This window comes from Callorhinus ursinus, unplaced genomic scaffold (genome assembly GCF_003265705.2).
Source record: "Callorhinus ursinus isolate GAN/ISIS: 27379988/994484 unplaced genomic scaffold, GSC_fseal_2.0 scaffold20, whole genome shotgun sequence".
Classification (NCBI taxonomy): Eukaryota; Metazoa; Chordata; class Mammalia; order Carnivora; family Otariidae; genus Callorhinus; species Callorhinus ursinus.
Window position 1 is genome coordinate 17060329 of NW_027397082.1, and position 17168 is coordinate 17077496.

General features: G+C 55.3%; 1 protein-coding gene across 4 annotated transcripts in view; it reads left to right on the top strand.

Moving 5' to 3' along the window:
* SH3PXD2A (SH3 and PX domains 2A) overlaps positions 1-16164 on the top strand; it is a 235606-nt gene extending 219442 nt beyond the window's left edge. For all 4 annotated transcript variants that reach the window (XM_073904239.1, XM_073904238.1, XM_025880796.2 and 1 more), the window contains 4 exons: positions 477-814; positions 1881-1930; positions 4516-4635; positions 6566-16164. In XM_073904239.1, coding sequence (XP_073760340.1) covers positions 477-814; positions 1881-1930; positions 4516-4635; positions 6566-8533 — 2476 coding nt within the window. In that variant the 3' untranslated portion in view covers positions 8534-16164. The remainder of the gene's footprint in view (positions 1-476; positions 815-1880; positions 1931-4515; positions 4636-6565) is intronic.
* Positions 16165-17168: the final 1004 nt, after the last annotated feature.

Here is a 17168-nt window from a genome sequence, read left to right on the forward strand (position 1 = left end):
AGAAGTCGGGGGGCTCCTACCTTCTCTTACCTCTGCTGCTTCTTCACCTCTCTGATAACACTTCCCTTTGCCGGGGGCGTCCAGCTAATGCTCCGCACTCACACCTGCTCTTATCTCTAGCGTTGCCCTCTCTGTTGTGAGGCAGCAGGCTACTGTGAAGTCTACCTTTGGGGCACCTCCGAATCTGAGGAGTCTTCTAATCCTGACGTCCCACATTTGCCTGACTTTGCAGAGCACGAGAGCCCACACCAGGAGGGATCAGGCAGAGAGCAAGGAGACAGGAAGAACTGGTGTTCTAGAAGTCTTTTCCACCGGCCCTCAGTTCCACTCCCCTCCAGAGTAGTGGGATTGCCCGGTGTCGGAGAACACGGTCGGAAAGGCTCAGCTGGGCCCAGCCAGACGGAGCCTGGTGGGGTGTGAGGTCAGGCAGCCGTGCTTGGGTGATGCCATGTTCCGCCCCCTCCCCCTCCCCGCAGGTACCTGGGCAAAGAGGGCTGGGCGCCAGCCTCTTACCTGAAGAAAGCCAAGGACGACCTGCCAGCCCGCAAGAAGAATCTGGCAGGCCCAGTGGAGATCATTGGGAACATCATGGAGATCAGCAACCTGCTGAACAAGAAGGCGTCAGGGGATAAGGAGACTCTGCCGGCCGAAGGCGAGGGCCCTGAGGCCCCCGTCACCAAGAAGGAGATCAGCCTGCCCATCCTCTGCAATGCCTCCAGTGGCAGTGGCCTGAGCATCCCTGAGCGGAATGTCTCCAAGCTGGCCCAGGGCTCACCAGCTGTGGCCAGGATTGCCCCACAGAGGGCCCAGATCAGTAAGAACCTCCCTAAGCCCCGCGTCCTCCCTGTACCGCTCTTTGGAAAGCGGTGACAGGGTGCAGGGAGATCTAGACTGACCCCAACCCTGGCCTCACTCTGTGGACTTGTTTCATGCTAATCATGGGTGGACAAGGCAATTCCTCACAACTCTTGCACTGAAGATCAGTTACAGGAGTACGTAAGCCGCTGGCATTCCCACCTTCCCTAGAAGAGACCAGGAATGGTGACACTGCAGATCAGTGTGTCCCCCAGGCTGGGAAATGGGGGCCCCTGCGCAAGGCTGCTTTACAGACTGACAGCCAGTAGAACATCTTTCCCGCCCTTAGCCCTCCTCCCCTCCTTCCCTGTCGCCTCCCGCCAGTTACCGGAAGCCTAAAAGACTTGGGAGGAATCGCTTTACCTCTCCCCAAGCAGTTTAAGAGGGCATTCTTTAGGAATATCCTCCATCCTTATAAGAGAAACCCGCTACCTGGCTCCCTCCAAATCTCTGTCCTTACCTGGCTCAACAGCATCTTCAGTTCAAGGTTAAATTGTCCTACGTTATGAGACCAGCTTCTCTTTATGTCCAGCCGTCCTTAAAATCTGGAGGAAAGCTGTTTTTTAGCTTAGTTCTGAACTTGGTTTTAAGTTAGCTCTTGTGCTTGAAACCTTTTGGGCAAATCACTCGGGAAGTGTTTCTTGGGCACCCACCCTTGCCTGGCAGCGTGCCAGCTTCTAAGGATTTGGCAGTGAGTAAAAAATAGACATAGTCTCCTCCTAACTTTTGAAAATCTGATAGAACTACTTACCCTTTCTCCTGAAAAATGCCTCTTTGTACATTTTGAAATGTGCATATCATTTTAGAGGGTTTGTGGATCCCCTGAAACACAGCCCAGGAAGCTTAAAGGTCTGTGGTTTCCTAGTAAAGAAACTATAGTGCCTGAGAGCATGGGTCCTTCCAGAATGTGGGACAAAACCAGGAACGTCCCAGGCTCGGGAGGTGGCCGTACCTAGGGCGGGCAGGTTCCAGCACTGTTGCCCATCATCTGGCTGGGCTTCCTGAAGCCATGTTTCTTGTTCTAGGCTCCCCGAACCTAAGGACAAGGCCTCCACCTCGCAGAGAATCAAGCCTGGTACGTGTGCTGAATTTCTCCCCCCAGTTTTCTTCCTGTCTCTGGGCGTGCACCCTAACGGCCCCAGCTCATTGGCGGTCTCATTTCAGTGCCTGTCAGTCCAGGGGTTTTCCAGGGCCCTGCTAGGCTGCCAGCTTTGTGGGGCCAGGGGCAGAGAGGAAAGCCTGGCGATCCCAGACATCCCGGGGGCCTCGCTGGACAGTTTATATTCAGAACCGCACTGCACTCCAGAGCTAAATCAATCCATCCCAGCCACTCCACTGGCAGACATAAACGTTTAGACTGGCCAGCACGAGTGTCCGGCCAGGGCACTGCCAGGGGCTGGAAACGGGGCGGCCGTCCATGTGCGCCTGGAAGCCTTTCAGCTCCGCCTTCCTGGCCCAGGAGTAGCCAGTGGTTGCGGTGGATGCCAGAGCCTGCGAGGGCAGAGGGCAGCGTGGCGAGCACCCTCCGGGGAAGGGTAAATAGCCAGGACTCGTGTGGGCTGAAAGTGAGAGGCTCAACTTGCTGGGGTCCTTGGCTCCTAGGGGTGCAGGTCCCGGTGTGCTGACCATTAGGGAAGCAGATACGCACTTGGCGTGCAGGGCTTAGGTAGCGGTGATGCTGGTGGCAGGCCGGAAGCCCTAGTACAGAGAACTCTCCTCAGGGGTAGCGGGGTGCAGTGGAAAAGAATGGGGCTTCGAGCCTACCGGGCGTGGATTCATATTCTACTTCTGACACTTAGGAATAGCAAGACTCTGGGCAAGTCCATTACCATCCGCGAGCCTCAGTTTCCTTCTAAGATGGGGACAATGGCAGCCGTCTCCTCGAGCTGCAGGAAGGAGGGAATGGGATGGTGTGGGAGGGTTTCTGTTTCCCGTGTCAGCTGTCACACCGTGTGGAGAAGGGTCCCTGAAGTCTCACTGGGCTTAGTGGTAAGGGTCACCGTGGCCCACGACCTCTGCCCTGGAGAGGGGGAGCAGCGTCCCTGGAAGAGCGGGCCGTCAGTAAACGGGTTTTGAGGATGAGGCCTGTGGGGATGAGACCACCCCTGCCCTGGCCAGAAGCCCCAGGGGAGCTCCTGCGTCATTGTCATTGTCCCCTCGAGTGTTCCCCGACTAAACCGTGAGCTCTCCCTTCCCATCTCTCTCAGTCCCAGCGGATTATTTTCAGACTCGAATTTGGCAAGAACGGGGTCGTTCCTTCCACACGGACCAAACGCGGGGCGGCTAGATGCGGCTGAATCCCACCTGGCGGGGTGTCGGGGCTGGGCTGGGGCCTGCGCCGCGTCTGCTCTCACACACACACCTGCAGGGCCAGGTACCAGGGCAGGGCAAGTCCCTCAAAAGCAGCTTCCTCCTGCCCCTTTGCTCACTGCGACCCAAGGCAGCTGGGCCATGACTGGCAGGATTAGGCCAGGCCGAGCCGTGAAGGATGCAGAAGGTTCCAAGGAATAGGGTGGTGTTTCAGAAGGAATGGTCAGCTCTGGCTTCTACTTGTGGAGCTTGTCCTGTGTCCCTGGCTAGACCAGAAGTTATGTATATATCAGTAATCCTCTTCATGACCCATTTTACAGACAAGGAAGTTGAGACTCAGGTCGCAGGCTTTGCCCAAGGCCACACAGCTGGTGAGCTGCCGAGCTGGGATTGGAGCCCGCACGTGTCCAGCGGCAAGGCAGAGGGCTTCTGAGGTCTTCCTGTTACACCACAGCGGCTTCCCTCTCCCTGCCCGCTCCCTCCTCCCCCCACACACTTTTTTGTTTTGCTTTAACCCCTTTGTATGATACTGGGACCTGCTGAAAATAATGGGGTGGCATGAGATCGGTTTGACCACAGTAGAGAGGCCAGATGAAAGTAGGATGTCTGCTTCATGAGGGCAAGGGGGTTGTCCTCTTGGTTCACTGTTAAATGCCCAGGGCCTTAGACCGATGTCTGGCACCCAGAAGATGCACAATAGACGTTTGTGAAGTAAATAAACAAGGCTCAGAAGTGATGGCCACAGCCAAATTCTGAGTGTCCTTGAATGTCATGCTTAGATACTGGTGTCACCAATCCAGCATGTTCTACCCTGCCCACAGAACAGAGGGTCTCAAGTTTGGTTCGGTGCTTGCCTGACCATTTGGCAGCATCGTGATGAGCCACCAGGGGCCCTCCTCACCCACCTCCACACCCCTTTCCACCCCTCCTCCTCCCCGAAGAGATGCCAGATGTCACCGCTGCGGGCCCTCACCTCGACTTAAGGACGTGCCTCTCCTCCCACAGGGCAGTTGGCACAGGCTTTGTTACGACAACCTCTCTGCTTTGTAATTTTCTTTTGGGGACCTAGCCACTGAAGCACCTACAAACTGGACCTCCCGAGATGTTGGGGTGGAAATTACTGTTGCTAACTGATCGTTGTTGATAGCGCAGAGGAGTTTCAAGTGAATCATAGGTAGCAGTGGAAAGTCTGCTCAGGAGAACAGTCTCTTGGGGGAGACAGCCTGAGCCACGTGTGACAGATCCTTCCTCAGGCTCTTGGCCCCCCCAGCCGGTGTAAACGCCACCCTCCCACCTCTGCTGCCCTTCTGATCAGGCAGGTTTTGCTGACTGAGCCCTTCTCTGCCTTAGGGGTTCCAGCTGCCCAAGCCGCCAGAGCCCCCTTCTGTTGAGGTGGAGTATTACACCATTGCCGAATTCCAGTCGTGCATCTCTGATGGAATCAGCTTTCGGGGTGGACAGAAGGCGGAGGTGAGTCTCGGCCATGAAGCTGAGGGCTTTAAGTCATGCTGCTCAAAGACCTGCCATGCGTCCCATTTATGCCTTGCTGGCAACGTGGCAGGGGGGCAGGCAGGAAAGATACAAAAGCAAGTCCCCCGGAGATAAGAATTTGCCTTAAGCCAGTAAGTGCCACAGTCAGGACTGGAATCCAGGACTCCACCCAGTGCGTCCCTCACAGCAGCATTTCCCAAAGCAGACGGGGGGCGCTGCTGATGGAGGTGCCCGGACACAAGGGGCTTCTGCGGTTGAGTAGGTTTGAAGGACAGTGGGTTAAACAAAATCCACCCCCGTTATGTGGTTTCCGTTGCAGAACTTGTCAGAGCCTACGCTATAGGGATGTCACTGTGCATCTCTAAGAGGGGACTAGAATAGCAGCATTGCCCAGAACCATTTGGCCCCAGCACACTTTGTCTCCTGGGAGCACCTTGGGGGCCGAGATTCCGAAGAACTCCCCTTAGTGAGTGGTGCTGTTGGGAGAAGGTGGTCCACGCAGCCAAAGTACTAAGGACCTGGGTTCTGGCCATGTCCACACCGCAGTCGCCTCTGGCCTTTGATACAGTCCCTTCTCTCCCCAGGCTTTATTTGTCTCTGCCAAGTGGGGTAACAGACTCTGTGGTGCACCCCCCAGCCTAGCATTTATGAGACTCTACTTTGTGGCTGTTTGCAGGGGGCAGAGATCTGTGAGGCAGGTCAGTTCTCTGGAGTGGCTCGTGTAGGAACGGGGTTAAATCCAATTAACAGCTGTCGGAAGAGCCCCCGGGCAGCCTCCGCCTGTGGAAATGATGTCCCCAGTGTGAATGTTTTCCATCACGTCTTGGATTTGGAACTAAATTTCCGAGAGAAATAATTCTGTTAGTGGTGCCTAGGTTTCCAGAAGAGCCTCCAAAGCTCACCATCTAACCAAACTGTGGTACTTAGGATCTACCCAAGCTTAAATTTTAAGTATGGGGAGGGCAGGGCGAAGGAAGGACTATAGAACCAAAGGAAGGAGAAAAGTCCTTCCTCTGGTGGGGTCTGCAGAGGGCTGGTCTCAAGCAGAGCTTGCCTTCGGCAGTCTCTCTGTCTCTCTCTTCCTTCCCTGCCCCTCTTCCCCTAGTGCCAGTTTTTTCATACTTCCCCACCCCCTCCCCAGTACCTCTTTCTCCAGGAGTGTCCCACAATCCAAAATTATTTTCCCTTTATGTTCCCCAATCCAAATATAGCAGCACAACCAGCACCACACTCCTGGCCTTTACCTGATCTCAAACTGCAGTTAAGAAAGAAGCTCTTTGAACTAATTTATACTAACATGGAAATGACTAAAAGACCCTCATCCTTCCCACGGGAAATTATTTAACACAAAGAAATCCTTTCAGCCAGTGGGATTTTATTGGGATCCCACATGCAGCAAAATGACCACAGGCAGTGGGGGCACCAGGGAGGTGCTCTGCAGGGAGGCTCTGGGCTCAGGCCGTACCTCCCAGTTCAGCTCACCTGCATCTTCCCATTCTCTGCTGACATGAGACACCCTTTCCATGGTCACCAACGAAAGACCTAGCAGTACTGGCGGTAGGACGAAGGGCAGTGGAATTGCATTTTTTTATACCTATGGATCCTTGGCGAGTTGGGTTCTGTAGGGACTAGAAGCATAGCCTTGGGGGAGAGACAGGGGTCTCTAGACGAGGCTGGCTCAACCAGGGGTGCCGATGGAGACTTGGAGGACCAGGGGAGAGGCTGTGGGGGCGTAGGAGGTGATAGGGACCCGGGTTTGAATTCTAGCCCAGCACATATTACCCTGGGCCACGCACTCAGCAGCTCACTTGGCTCATCTGTGAAATGGAGACCCTGTGTCCTAGCCTGGCACATCGTCGTAGGGTCCAGCGATCCTCCCAACTCACCGGCCTGCCCCCTTCTCCCCTAGGTCATCGATAAGAACTCGGGCGGTTGGTGGTACGTGCAGATTGGTGAGAAGGAGGGCTGGGCCCCTGCGTCATACATCGATAAGCGCAAGAAGCCCAACCTGAGCCGCCGGACGAGCACGCTGACCCGGCCCAAGGTACCCCCACCAGCACCCCCCAGCAAGCCCAAGGAGGCCGAGGAGGGTCCGATGGGCTCTGCCGAGAGCCAGGACTCCCCGCTGAAGCTGAAGTACGAGGAGCCGGAGTATGACATCCCTGCCTTTGGCTTCGACTCAGAGCCCGAGCTGAGCGAGGAGCCCACGGAGGACAGCGGCTCGGGAGACAGGCGGCCCCCCCAGGCCCACAGGCCCTCCCCTGCCTCCTCGCTGCAGCGGGCCCGCTTCCGGGTGGGCGGCTCTTCAGAGGACGTGGCCGTGGAGGAGGAGACCATCTATGAGAATGAGGGCTTCCGGCCGTGTGCGGAGGACGCCCTGTCAGCCAGACGCTCCTCCCGGGACAGCGACTCCCCTGGGGGCTCCCCTCTATCCCTGGCCAGGAAAAACTCCCCCAAGTCGGGCTCCCCCAAATCGTCATCCCTCCTGAAGCTCAAGGTGGAGAAGAACGCCCAGGCGGAACTGGGGAAAAACCATTCCTCGGCCTCCTTTTCCTCGTCCATCACCATCAATACCACCTGCTCTTCCTCCTCCTCTTCCTCCTCCTTGTCCAAGAACAGCGGTGACCTGAAGCCCCGCTCTGCCTCGGACGCAGGCATCCGTGGCCCCCCCGCAGTCGGGCCGAAGAGGGATGCCGACCTGAAGGCGGGGCTGAGCTCGTGTGCCCGGGCCAAGCCGTCGGTCCGGCCCAAGCCGTTCCTGAGCCGGGCAGAGTCCCAGAGTCAAGAGAAGATGGACATCAGCACTTTACGGCGCCAGCTGAGACCCACGGGCCAGCTCCGGGGCGGTCTCAGGGGCTCAAAGAGCGAGGATTCGGAGCTGCCCCCCGCCACGGCCTTCGAAGGTCCCAGTGAGGGGTCCAGAAGAGGCTCTGCTGACCTCATAACCCCCCCAGCCGCCACACCCCCATGTCCCGCCAAGAAGGGACGCGAAGGGCAGGCCACCTCCTACACGACATGTAGCGCCTACCAGAAGGTCCAGGACTCAGAGATCAGCTTCCCCGCAGGCGCGGAGGTCCAAGTGCTCGAGAAGCTAGAAAGTGGCTGGTGGTACGTGAGGTTTGGGGAGCTAGAGGGCTGGGCCCCTTCCCACTATCTGGTGCTCGGCGAGAACGAGCAACCCGACTCCTCTGGCAAAGAGCCAGACACAGTAAGCCCCAAAAGCAAGCAGAACGAGGGCAAGTCCGACAGCCTGGAGAAGATCGAGAAGCGGGTCCAAGCACTGAACACCGTCAACCAGAGCAAGCGGGCCACGCCGCCCATCCCCTCCAAGCCCCCCGGGGGCTTCAGCAAGACCGCGGCTGCCGGCGCCGTGAAGATGAGGAACGGTGTGCGGCAGGTGGCGGTGAGGCCCCAGTCGGTGTTCGTGTCCCCGCCGCCCAAGGACAACAACCTGTCCTGTGCCCTGCGGAGGAACGAGTCGCTCACGGCCACCGACGGGCTCCGAGGCGTCCGCCGGAACTCCTCCTTCAGCAGCGCGCGCTCGGCTGCCGCCGAGGCCAAGAGCCGCCTGGCCGAACGGGCTGCCAGCCAGGGCTCGGACACGCCTCTGCTGCCCGCCCAGCGCAACGGCATCCCCGTGTCCCCCGTGCGCCCCAAGCCCATTGAGAAGTCCCAGTTCATCCACAACAACCTCAAAGATGTGTATGTCTCCATCGCGGACTATGAGGGGGACGAGGAGACGGCAGGCTTCCAGGAGGGCGTGTCCATGGAGGTCCTGGAGAGGAACCCCAACGGCTGGTGGTACTGCCAGATCCTGGACGGGGCGAAGCCCTTCAAAGGCTGGGTGCCCTCCAACTACCTGGAGAAAAAGAACTAACGGGAGGCTGTGGGTCCTTCCGGCCTGGGTGTGGAGGAGTGGTGAGATGGAGACAAAGGGGAAAGGGAAAGTGGGAGGGGGTGGGGGGGACGTTAAACCCTGCAGAATGCGTGAGCCCAGCCATGCTCCCCTCCAGGCTGTCCCCTGGCTGGCAGGTAAGGTCTGGCGGGGGCCCACACTGAGGCGGGGGGCACCAGGCCTGGGACCAGAGGTGAGAAAGCTGAGCCCCGTGTGGGCACCTCGGTGACTTGGCTGATGCACCTGGCACCATCTGGGGCAGGCCGGGTGGGAAACTCTTGATTGTGCCTTGGCTGCAGATCTGGGAAAGATGTGATGGCAGGGGCCTCCCGCGCCCTGCCCCTGCCCAGCCTGGTTTCTGTGGTTAGCACCTCGCCACCGGAGGTGGTCCTTGGATCATCCTAAACCTGTACTCACGAATTGTGCTGGTTTCCCCGGGACTGCGGCCACCCACCGCGGGTGGCACTGGGGCTTGGAGGCGTCTCCTGGGAGCTCAGCCTGTGCCTGGGCTGGGCCGCTGTCAGTGTCTGTTGGTTGAAGAGAAAGCAGTTCCACAGGTGCCAGCAAAGACCACCTTGCTTACCCGTCACTGTCCCTGGCTTTGAGAAGGGAGTCCCCTGCCTGGGGCACCCCGTCTGCGTTGGACCTGCAGCCCCAGAGTTTACAGAGCGGGTGGGCGAAGCCATCGGTCTCTTCACCGTCTGCACAGACTTTATTTTGGGTGTTTCTGGGTAGGCAGTTCTTTTGCATGTTTTGGGAGAGGTTTATTGATTTGGGGCTTCTACGTCAGCCCTTGGGTTTTGGTCTTATTTTAGGGGTTGTTTGGGGGCCCAAGGGCGGTCAGCCTCGTGGGGGATGGGACAAGGAGCAGATGGGGCTTTTCTGTTGTGCTCTTGCTGGGAGGTTGTTGGTTGTGTTTGCGTTTCACTTTCTTTCCCTCCACAAGCCAAAGTCCCTTCATTTGGTTCCCACTGTTGCCGACAGGACCCTAGCATGACACTTGCTGGGGGGCCTGGGGGCGGAAGGCCCAGGTCCCAGACGTGGCAGAGCAGAGACGCCCCAGTGGGGGCAGAACCCTCCCCAGGAGGGAGGAGGGGCTTGTCCAGGAGAGAAGGCAGCTCTCAACCTGCTGGGTGAGCACCGTTCTGCGTCCGTTCTCCCGCCTGGGCAGGACCAAAAACCCTTACCTGTGAACTGTGGAGAAGCAACCAGCGCCCCCACCGAGGGCTGAGGGGACCCCAGCTGGGCGGCCACCAGCCACGCCCTACCTACACATGATGCCACAGGTACCCGAAAAGATGGAGGACCCCCGGACCAGGAGCCAACCCAGTCTGCCCAAGGGGCAGTGCCCCCGTGAAGAGAGGAGAGAATAAAGTCCCTGTCAACTTTGGGTTGTCTTTCGATCGTTGACGTTTCAGAGGGGACCCTCTGGAAGCCTCGGCTTCCCCAAGGACTCCCCCTTTGCTGGGAGTGGAATTCCACACGTGCCTTTGATTGTGGACCGATGGGGCTTCACGGCCACCAGCTCAGCTGCCAGAGGCCCGGACTAAGGGTTGGTGTTTTCTACAAAGGAGGAAAGGCCCTCCCTCTCCCCCTGCTCCCCCGCCCCCCAAGGCAGTATATGTTGCCTGAAGATCAGCACGGGACCCTGTGTTCCGTGCCTTCAGTACCCCACCCACCCCACCCCCCAGACCTGAGGCCTCGCGTGGGGACCTCCCCAGACCTCCTCCCTCGCCGCACACTGATGCCTGGCAGCTCCAGCAAACCGCTCCTGTTCCTTGTTGAAGGGCCGTGGTGAGATTTTGTTTCCTTTTGTTTGTGAGTTTGTTTGAAATTGAAATTAGTTATTTTCTTCTGCTGGACAGTATTAAATAGAGCAGGATATTGAGTTAATCTGCTAGGTTGCAGTACTAATGGTAGTGGTTTAGTGTCTTCATATTAATATTATTTGGACTTATTTGAACAATAATGATAAAGAAGTGGTTCATTATTTTTTAATTAATGCACTTTAATAAGGTGGACTGGGAAGAAACCCAGAGAGCAAAGTGCATTACTTAAAGATGCAGTATATACTTTTCTCATTTTTAAGCAGCACATATTTATTAAAAGAAAAAGAAGTAATTTATGATTATTTAAAATAAAATTTAAAAGTAGAGTGACTATTGGGTGAAAGGACCTTCCGTGTAGCTGTCTTCCAGGGGGAGGGCCCCAGCGGCCTCGCTCCTCCTCTGTCTGCACTGAGCCAGTTCAGTCAGTAATGTGCCAGCCAGGCCAGGAGGGAGCGCGGGACGCATCGGCCAAGCACAGAGCAGCATCTCAGTTGGGACTGGACCGCAGTGTTCCCCAGAGCCTGACTTTCCCTGCCCTTCCTCACTGTCTGCGCTGCCCCATGGGGCTCTCCAGCACCCACGAAGCCCACCTTCTCTGCACTCCCCAAGGACCCTCTCTCCTTGATCCCCAGTGCTCTAAGTGACGGTCATTAAAAGTGACCTTCAAGGTCATTCCATCCTATCCCCTCCTGTTACTGCAGCCCAAGGACAAGAAATTACTTTCCCGAAATCACGGGGCTAGCTAATGGCAGAGCACCCCACTGTACCAATCCTTGCACTCCTTCCCAACCCCATTGTAGTTTATCGTGTGGTCATCATGTTTACATTGTGACATCCAGCCCTCTCAGGATGGCTGGGAGTTGCTCAGGCATCTAGGAGAAGTGGGGAATGCTGCCACCTGGTGACAGCATGTAGATTTAGGCAGTGAACAGGGATTGCCATGCCCCGTCTTCGCACCTCACCCCCCTCACCATCACCCCCTGACTCACAACACAGCACAAACCCTGCAAACCCAAAGAGAATATGAATACTTGAAGCAAGAAGGGTGCATGCCAGTCCCTCTCAGACACGGCCAGGGGGTGCCAGGCCTTGTGCTCCTGGACTCCCAGCCCCACCCAGGGCAAGAGGGCCTTTCCCTAGAGCTACTGAGCTGCTTTGTGTTGTTGGAGGGTATCGCCAGCAGCAGGTGGAGGAGGGAGGGGCCTGCGGCTCTGACCCATCTGGAGGAAAACCAGATCGGACTAAAAAAGGAAAAAGAAAAATGAAATCTCAGCAGTGTCCAAACCCAGTTTCCCATTAGTTGCGATTGAAAATGTGAAATGGCTTTGTATTGCTGTATACTGCAACTTTAATCATAATGAGCCCTTCTGAGGTCATTATTGGGCTTTATATAATGCCTGAAGATGCATCATTTGGTGCTTTTTCTTTCAGTTTAAAGACCTTTTTCTTTCATTACAAGGGGGAAAAAAATGTCTTCATCTCTCTCCCACTTTGGAACAGCGGGCCTGGCTGGGGCCCCTGGCCCTGCCACGCTGTTCCCACCGGGCCAGGGGATGCCAGGGGCAGCAGGAGGGAGCTGGAAGGGGCAACTCTGGACGGCAAGCGTGCCATCTGCCCCTGGTTGTAGCCGGGCCCTGCCTTGCCAGCCTCAGCACTCCACCCCTAGCCTGGCCCCAGAGGCTTCTCTTTCTTACTCTCGATTCTCCATCTTGACGAAGGCATTATATAGAATCGTTTTAATCACTTTCAGATGTTAGAGCAGCATATTTTACTGGTATTTATATCCATCGCTTTCCTCAGCAAGGCATGTTACTACTTTTATCATCTAAGGAAGAAAGACAAGGGAATTTCGGTTGAGCATTATTTTCATATTACTAGTATTTGCAGAGTAGGCGTAGAACTATTTAAGTTTAGACCTTGGTTTGGTAGTTTGTTTTGTTTTAAGGAAAAAAGAAAAAGATAAAGTAGCCCCTACTTTTCCTGTTTTGTGGTTTTGTTTTTTTTGTATTTAACTAATATATTATTTCTTTAAGGTTACTCACTTCCCTTACCCCTCCGAATACTTTGCATTCTCAATCGAAAATGAAAACAATCTGAGAGACAGGAAAAGTGCAATATTACCGAGGGCTGCCAGGGCTCGTTGGGACAGCGGTGGGAGACCCAGTGGCCCGGTGTGTCCGTAGGAGGAGGTGGGGTTGTGGAGCAGATCGGTGACCTTCTGGGTGTTGATCTTTGACCCCTCCTCCCCTGGCAAGGTGGCAGAGGGCAGCCCCTTTTTCTGTTGGGTGTTCTCCACCCAGGAGGAATTCAGGGACGCGGGCACGGGGCTCTCGACCTCCTGGGGCCCCAGCCCTCGGAGCAGAGCAAGGGCATCCGGGAACAGTTCCTTGTTTTCATTTCCATTGCTTTTCAGCTAGCTGCCCAGAAAGACCGGTCTTAAAAAATCAGCCCCAGCAGCCCTGTCTCACCCCAGTCTCCTGATGTGTGGGCCATGATCTTTTGATGTATGTTTGAGTCTTTTTAAAACTATGTAACCTCAGTTCGGTTTATGGGCAGGAACCCTACATGTAACCAAATCTTTTTTGGGGATGTGGGTGCCTTGAGCCCTACATACCCCAGTGAGACACCAATTCCCACAAGCCTGCAGCTAGGCCTGGTGCTAAGCTTGGGCCACCCATTCATCTCAATGACTTCAGCCTGAGGAGGGAGCCCTGCCTCTTGCTTAACACCCCAACAGTTCCCAGAGGGCCTTAGAGAAGCATCTGAAGGGCCTACTCAGGTCTTTGTAGACAGCTTCCCACACCAGGTACCAAGCCGGCCTCCTCCTCACTTGGCGCAGGTCGAGAAAGCAGCAGGATGGGAAGTCTCTGGGTCCAAGCCCTTGGAGCTCTGCCCTTCAGGGCTCCAGGGATGTCCTCGCTGGCTTGTCCCTCCATCTCCAGTACTGTATGCTTGCTGCTTCAACCCCTCCATTTGGTGAATTTCTGTACAAACGTGGATCTGCGTGCCCAGAGTGGGACCGTGCCCCAGTGTGTGGGTGTCTCTCCTTGGGAGTTTGTATGTCTGTATGTCCAATCTTTGAGAATCTTGATGCAGAGCTCTCTGGAAAGAGAATCATCCACATTGCTAAAGAATTAAGATTCCCTCATTTTTTTGAGGGCCGTGTGTTGAGAGAGAGTGTGTGTGTGTGTGTGTGTTGGTAATTTCCCACTTGAACTAAATAACACGGGGTTAGAGAACAAATACCGGGCAAGCTGTCTCCATTTTACAAGTCCTTGGCATTGGGCAGGCCCCATGGGACTCGCAGTTTCTGGCAGCAAGTGTGTTATTATTCACACGTAATTCTGGCTGGAGAGTGCAATGTGTCTTTTTTTTTTGGGGGGGGGTAATTATTTTATTATTTCGTTGGAAACTTCACACTGGCATTAACAGATCTAGCAGAAGCAGCCTAGGCCATCATCCCAGGCTCCAAAATGAAGCTGTGGAAGAGAGAAGTCACTGGGTGTGGAAGCGCTGGGACGGCTGAACCAGGTCACCACGTACAGACGTGCTGTCCAGCAGGTCCAGCAGACCCTGCCCGTTGCCATGCGTGCCATCGCTGCGGGAGGCCCCAGAGCATAAGAGCCACTGGTCCTCGGTTCCTGTTTCTGAGGGTGGTCAGGCCGCTGGGGGCGAGAACGTGCTCCCGGTGAGGTCAGTACACCAGACTGCACGCCCCAGCTGAGCATGTCACGGGAGCGGTGTGGGGCGCTTTCCCTTGACTTCACTGAGCTTTTTGCCTAAGTCGTGATCCCTATTGGAGGCAGCCTCGGTGGTTCTCAAGTTCTGTGACCAGAGACAGTGACAGGATGGGGTTACTGCCCTACAGCCTTGTTTCAGAAGCAGCAGCCTCACTGATTTTTGCCTCCCTCTGTTTTGTCCTGTGCACCTAGATCCGCAGCCAGAAGTTGGCATCACTGGTGCTTATAGACTGGGTAGAGGGCTCTGCCTTCTAAGGCCTTGATCCCAACCTGCCTGTAAGGTTGGGGTTACCATGCGCTCTCCTTTCCCCAATCCTATCTTTTTAATCTTGGGTTTACACTTGACCTTGACAATCAGCCCCCTCTCCCATCCCAGTCCTAGAACTTAGTGGCCTTAGAGAATGGGTTTCTGAGGTGAAGTTCCCTCCTTTGTTCCCAGTTCCACCCTGGCTAAGGGCTGGACCCCAGGAGGCGAGAGGAGAGAGAAGAGTGCGTGAGAGAATTGTTTTAAGGCGGAAGGATGGCTCGAGCACGTTGGAGGCAAGCAAGAGGCACGTTGGCGTGAGGAGTGTGTGCATGTTTGGAGTGGCTGGGGCTTACCGTCCCTTCCCTGGGAAGGTGGCTTCCAGAAGAGGATGTCTTCTAAGCAGAAAGGGAAAAGTGTGAGAAGGCGGAGAGAGGGTCTGGAGGCTGGAGTTTAGTCTTTATTCAAAGAAGGAAGAAGTCAATTCTGAGCGTTTCAGGAGGAAGAGAACAGGTACAGAGGGAATTCACTGATGCAACACCCAAGGGTCCAGTCAGAGCAGGTTGGAAAAGCCCTAAGATTTGGCCACAGAAGCAGCTGACCCGAGAAACAGCTACTTGCTGGGCCACAACCTGGGTCCCCAGCATGTTGTTAATGAACAGTCACTGATTTACTTAGTGGGGATGGGAAGTTGCTAGCAACAAACCAATCTTTGAGTCTGGGGGCTCTGGCTCCAGAACATTCCTCCATCTCTCAGGTTCCCAGCATGTTTTGCCCACATCCCTTTGTCCAATCCAGAGCTAGCCTCTCAAATTGCTGGAATTGGTTAGAGACCAGTGACCGTAATGGGTTGTACAGTAATGACCCACAACCCCCAAACTGGAACCTCAGGGTCCAGACACCACCAAGCATGTCTGGGAGGGAAGCAGCCTCATTTCTTCTTCTGTTGACACCAGTTTTTCTTGAGTGTCTCTACTGAGACCTGTGGCAACTCAGTCTGCTGAGCCAGCCGCGCAGGTGTGACTCAGAAGACGGGGGGCCATGCACGCTCATCCATGGACATGCCCTTTCATTTTCGGTGGCCCATCACCAGGGCGCCTTTCCATAAGCACCTACTTTGGAGAGAGAGGGTAAACAGAGCCACCATTCTTGGATCTGCAACTTGTTCTCTGCAACAGGTTTTCTTTAAATCCAGGACATAGGCTGGGAAAAGGGTTTCACTGACAGTTCCTGAGAGGTCTGCAGGAAGGTGACTTCTGAGTGAAGATGTGAGTGGCAGGTCCCTCAAGTGTGGTTTGGGGAGCGCATGGTTGCCTGTGAACTGCTGGATGTCTTTGGGGCTCCAGAGCTTTGGGGGATTCTTTATGGTGTCCACTTAACCCCTCCCAGCTCCTGGCAGGCTCTGTAGGTTCAGAAGGAGGTTGTGCCCTCTTCTGCCCTTAGCAGAGAAGCTGAAGAAAAGGACAGTGAATTCAGCGCAATTTGAGTGCTAAAAAATTTCCAGGATCAATGGTGGTGCTAAACTATCTCCATGTTTCTAATATTTTTAATAGTGGGTTGTTTTTTTTTTTAATTGTTCTCATCACAAAAATGCAGTGTCCTTGGGGAAGGAACCCAACCCCTTGGCCTGCCACTTTCCAGGTGTCCTTTATCATGCTGACGGGACTCTTTGGTCTGCAGAAAATACCCTGTCTTGGCATGCTTCTAGACTGTAAGATTTGGGTTGTTTTGTTTTATATTTTGTTTATGTTTACATCTTGTATTTCCCTGAAAACTAAATAAAGTTTTTGGCCTTTTTAACTGAACAGAATCACCTCTTAATTCTCCCTGCCATCAGAAAAGCCATCCAGTTGCATAGCAAAAGGCACCTTATCCAGAATGCAGCATGAACTGCAGGATCCGGGGCCCCTCTGAGGACACTGGAGGGGCGGGGGGGAGGCAGGTAAGTTGCCACTTTTGTTGGTGAGAGTCATGCTCAAGTTTCTCCTCCCTTCCCCCACTTCTCCCCTTCCCCACCTACAGGAAGCTTTCTGGGCAGTTGCCAAGGCTTTGAGAGAGAGAAATGCAGATCTTGGGGCAAAAGACCCACATCCAGCAGGCCTGGCTGGCCCCTCAGCTTGGAGCCCCAGATGCTCCCCTGCTTTTGCCGGACTCCGGTAAACAGGGCTGGGTTGTCCTGCTGTAGGGACCAGAGCATCTTCCCAGGGGAGAGGCCAGGAAGGCAGGCATGCTCTGTGCTGGAGTCCCAGCCCCACCAAATGAGCATGATTCCCACGCTGTGCCTAGATCCGCTCCACCACTCCCAGCTTCTACTGCCAACCAGATAGACTCAGCACATCTAGAAGGTTTCTCTAAAGGCCCAGGGAGAGCCCTCCCTTTTCTGTGCTGCCCTCACCCATTCAGCACTGGCCCCTCCTGACCTTGTGACGGGTTTATCATCCTCCCATGAGCCCCTAGGTGGCAGTGTGCCACCCCACAAGGGTTTGGAGCCAGGTTTGGGCCCACCTCCGCCTTCATAGAGAGCTGAGCAGGCCTCAGGGACTCTGCTCCTGCCCCAATAAACACTGCTCGGCAGGGATCCAGGGATTTGAGGGCACCACAGGGCAGCGTCTTCTCCCTTTCTCACCTGGCATTCTGGCCCCTGCTGTCCAAGCCCCAGGTCATGCTCCCGCCCCCCCACCCCAGGGAGTCTCCCCTGATTGTTGACACCTGACCCTTCACCTTCACCACCCCCCCCCACCTCGGTCCTCCCTCCGCAGCCCTCCACACAGCACAGCACAGCCCTCAGGCTGGTACGAAATCAC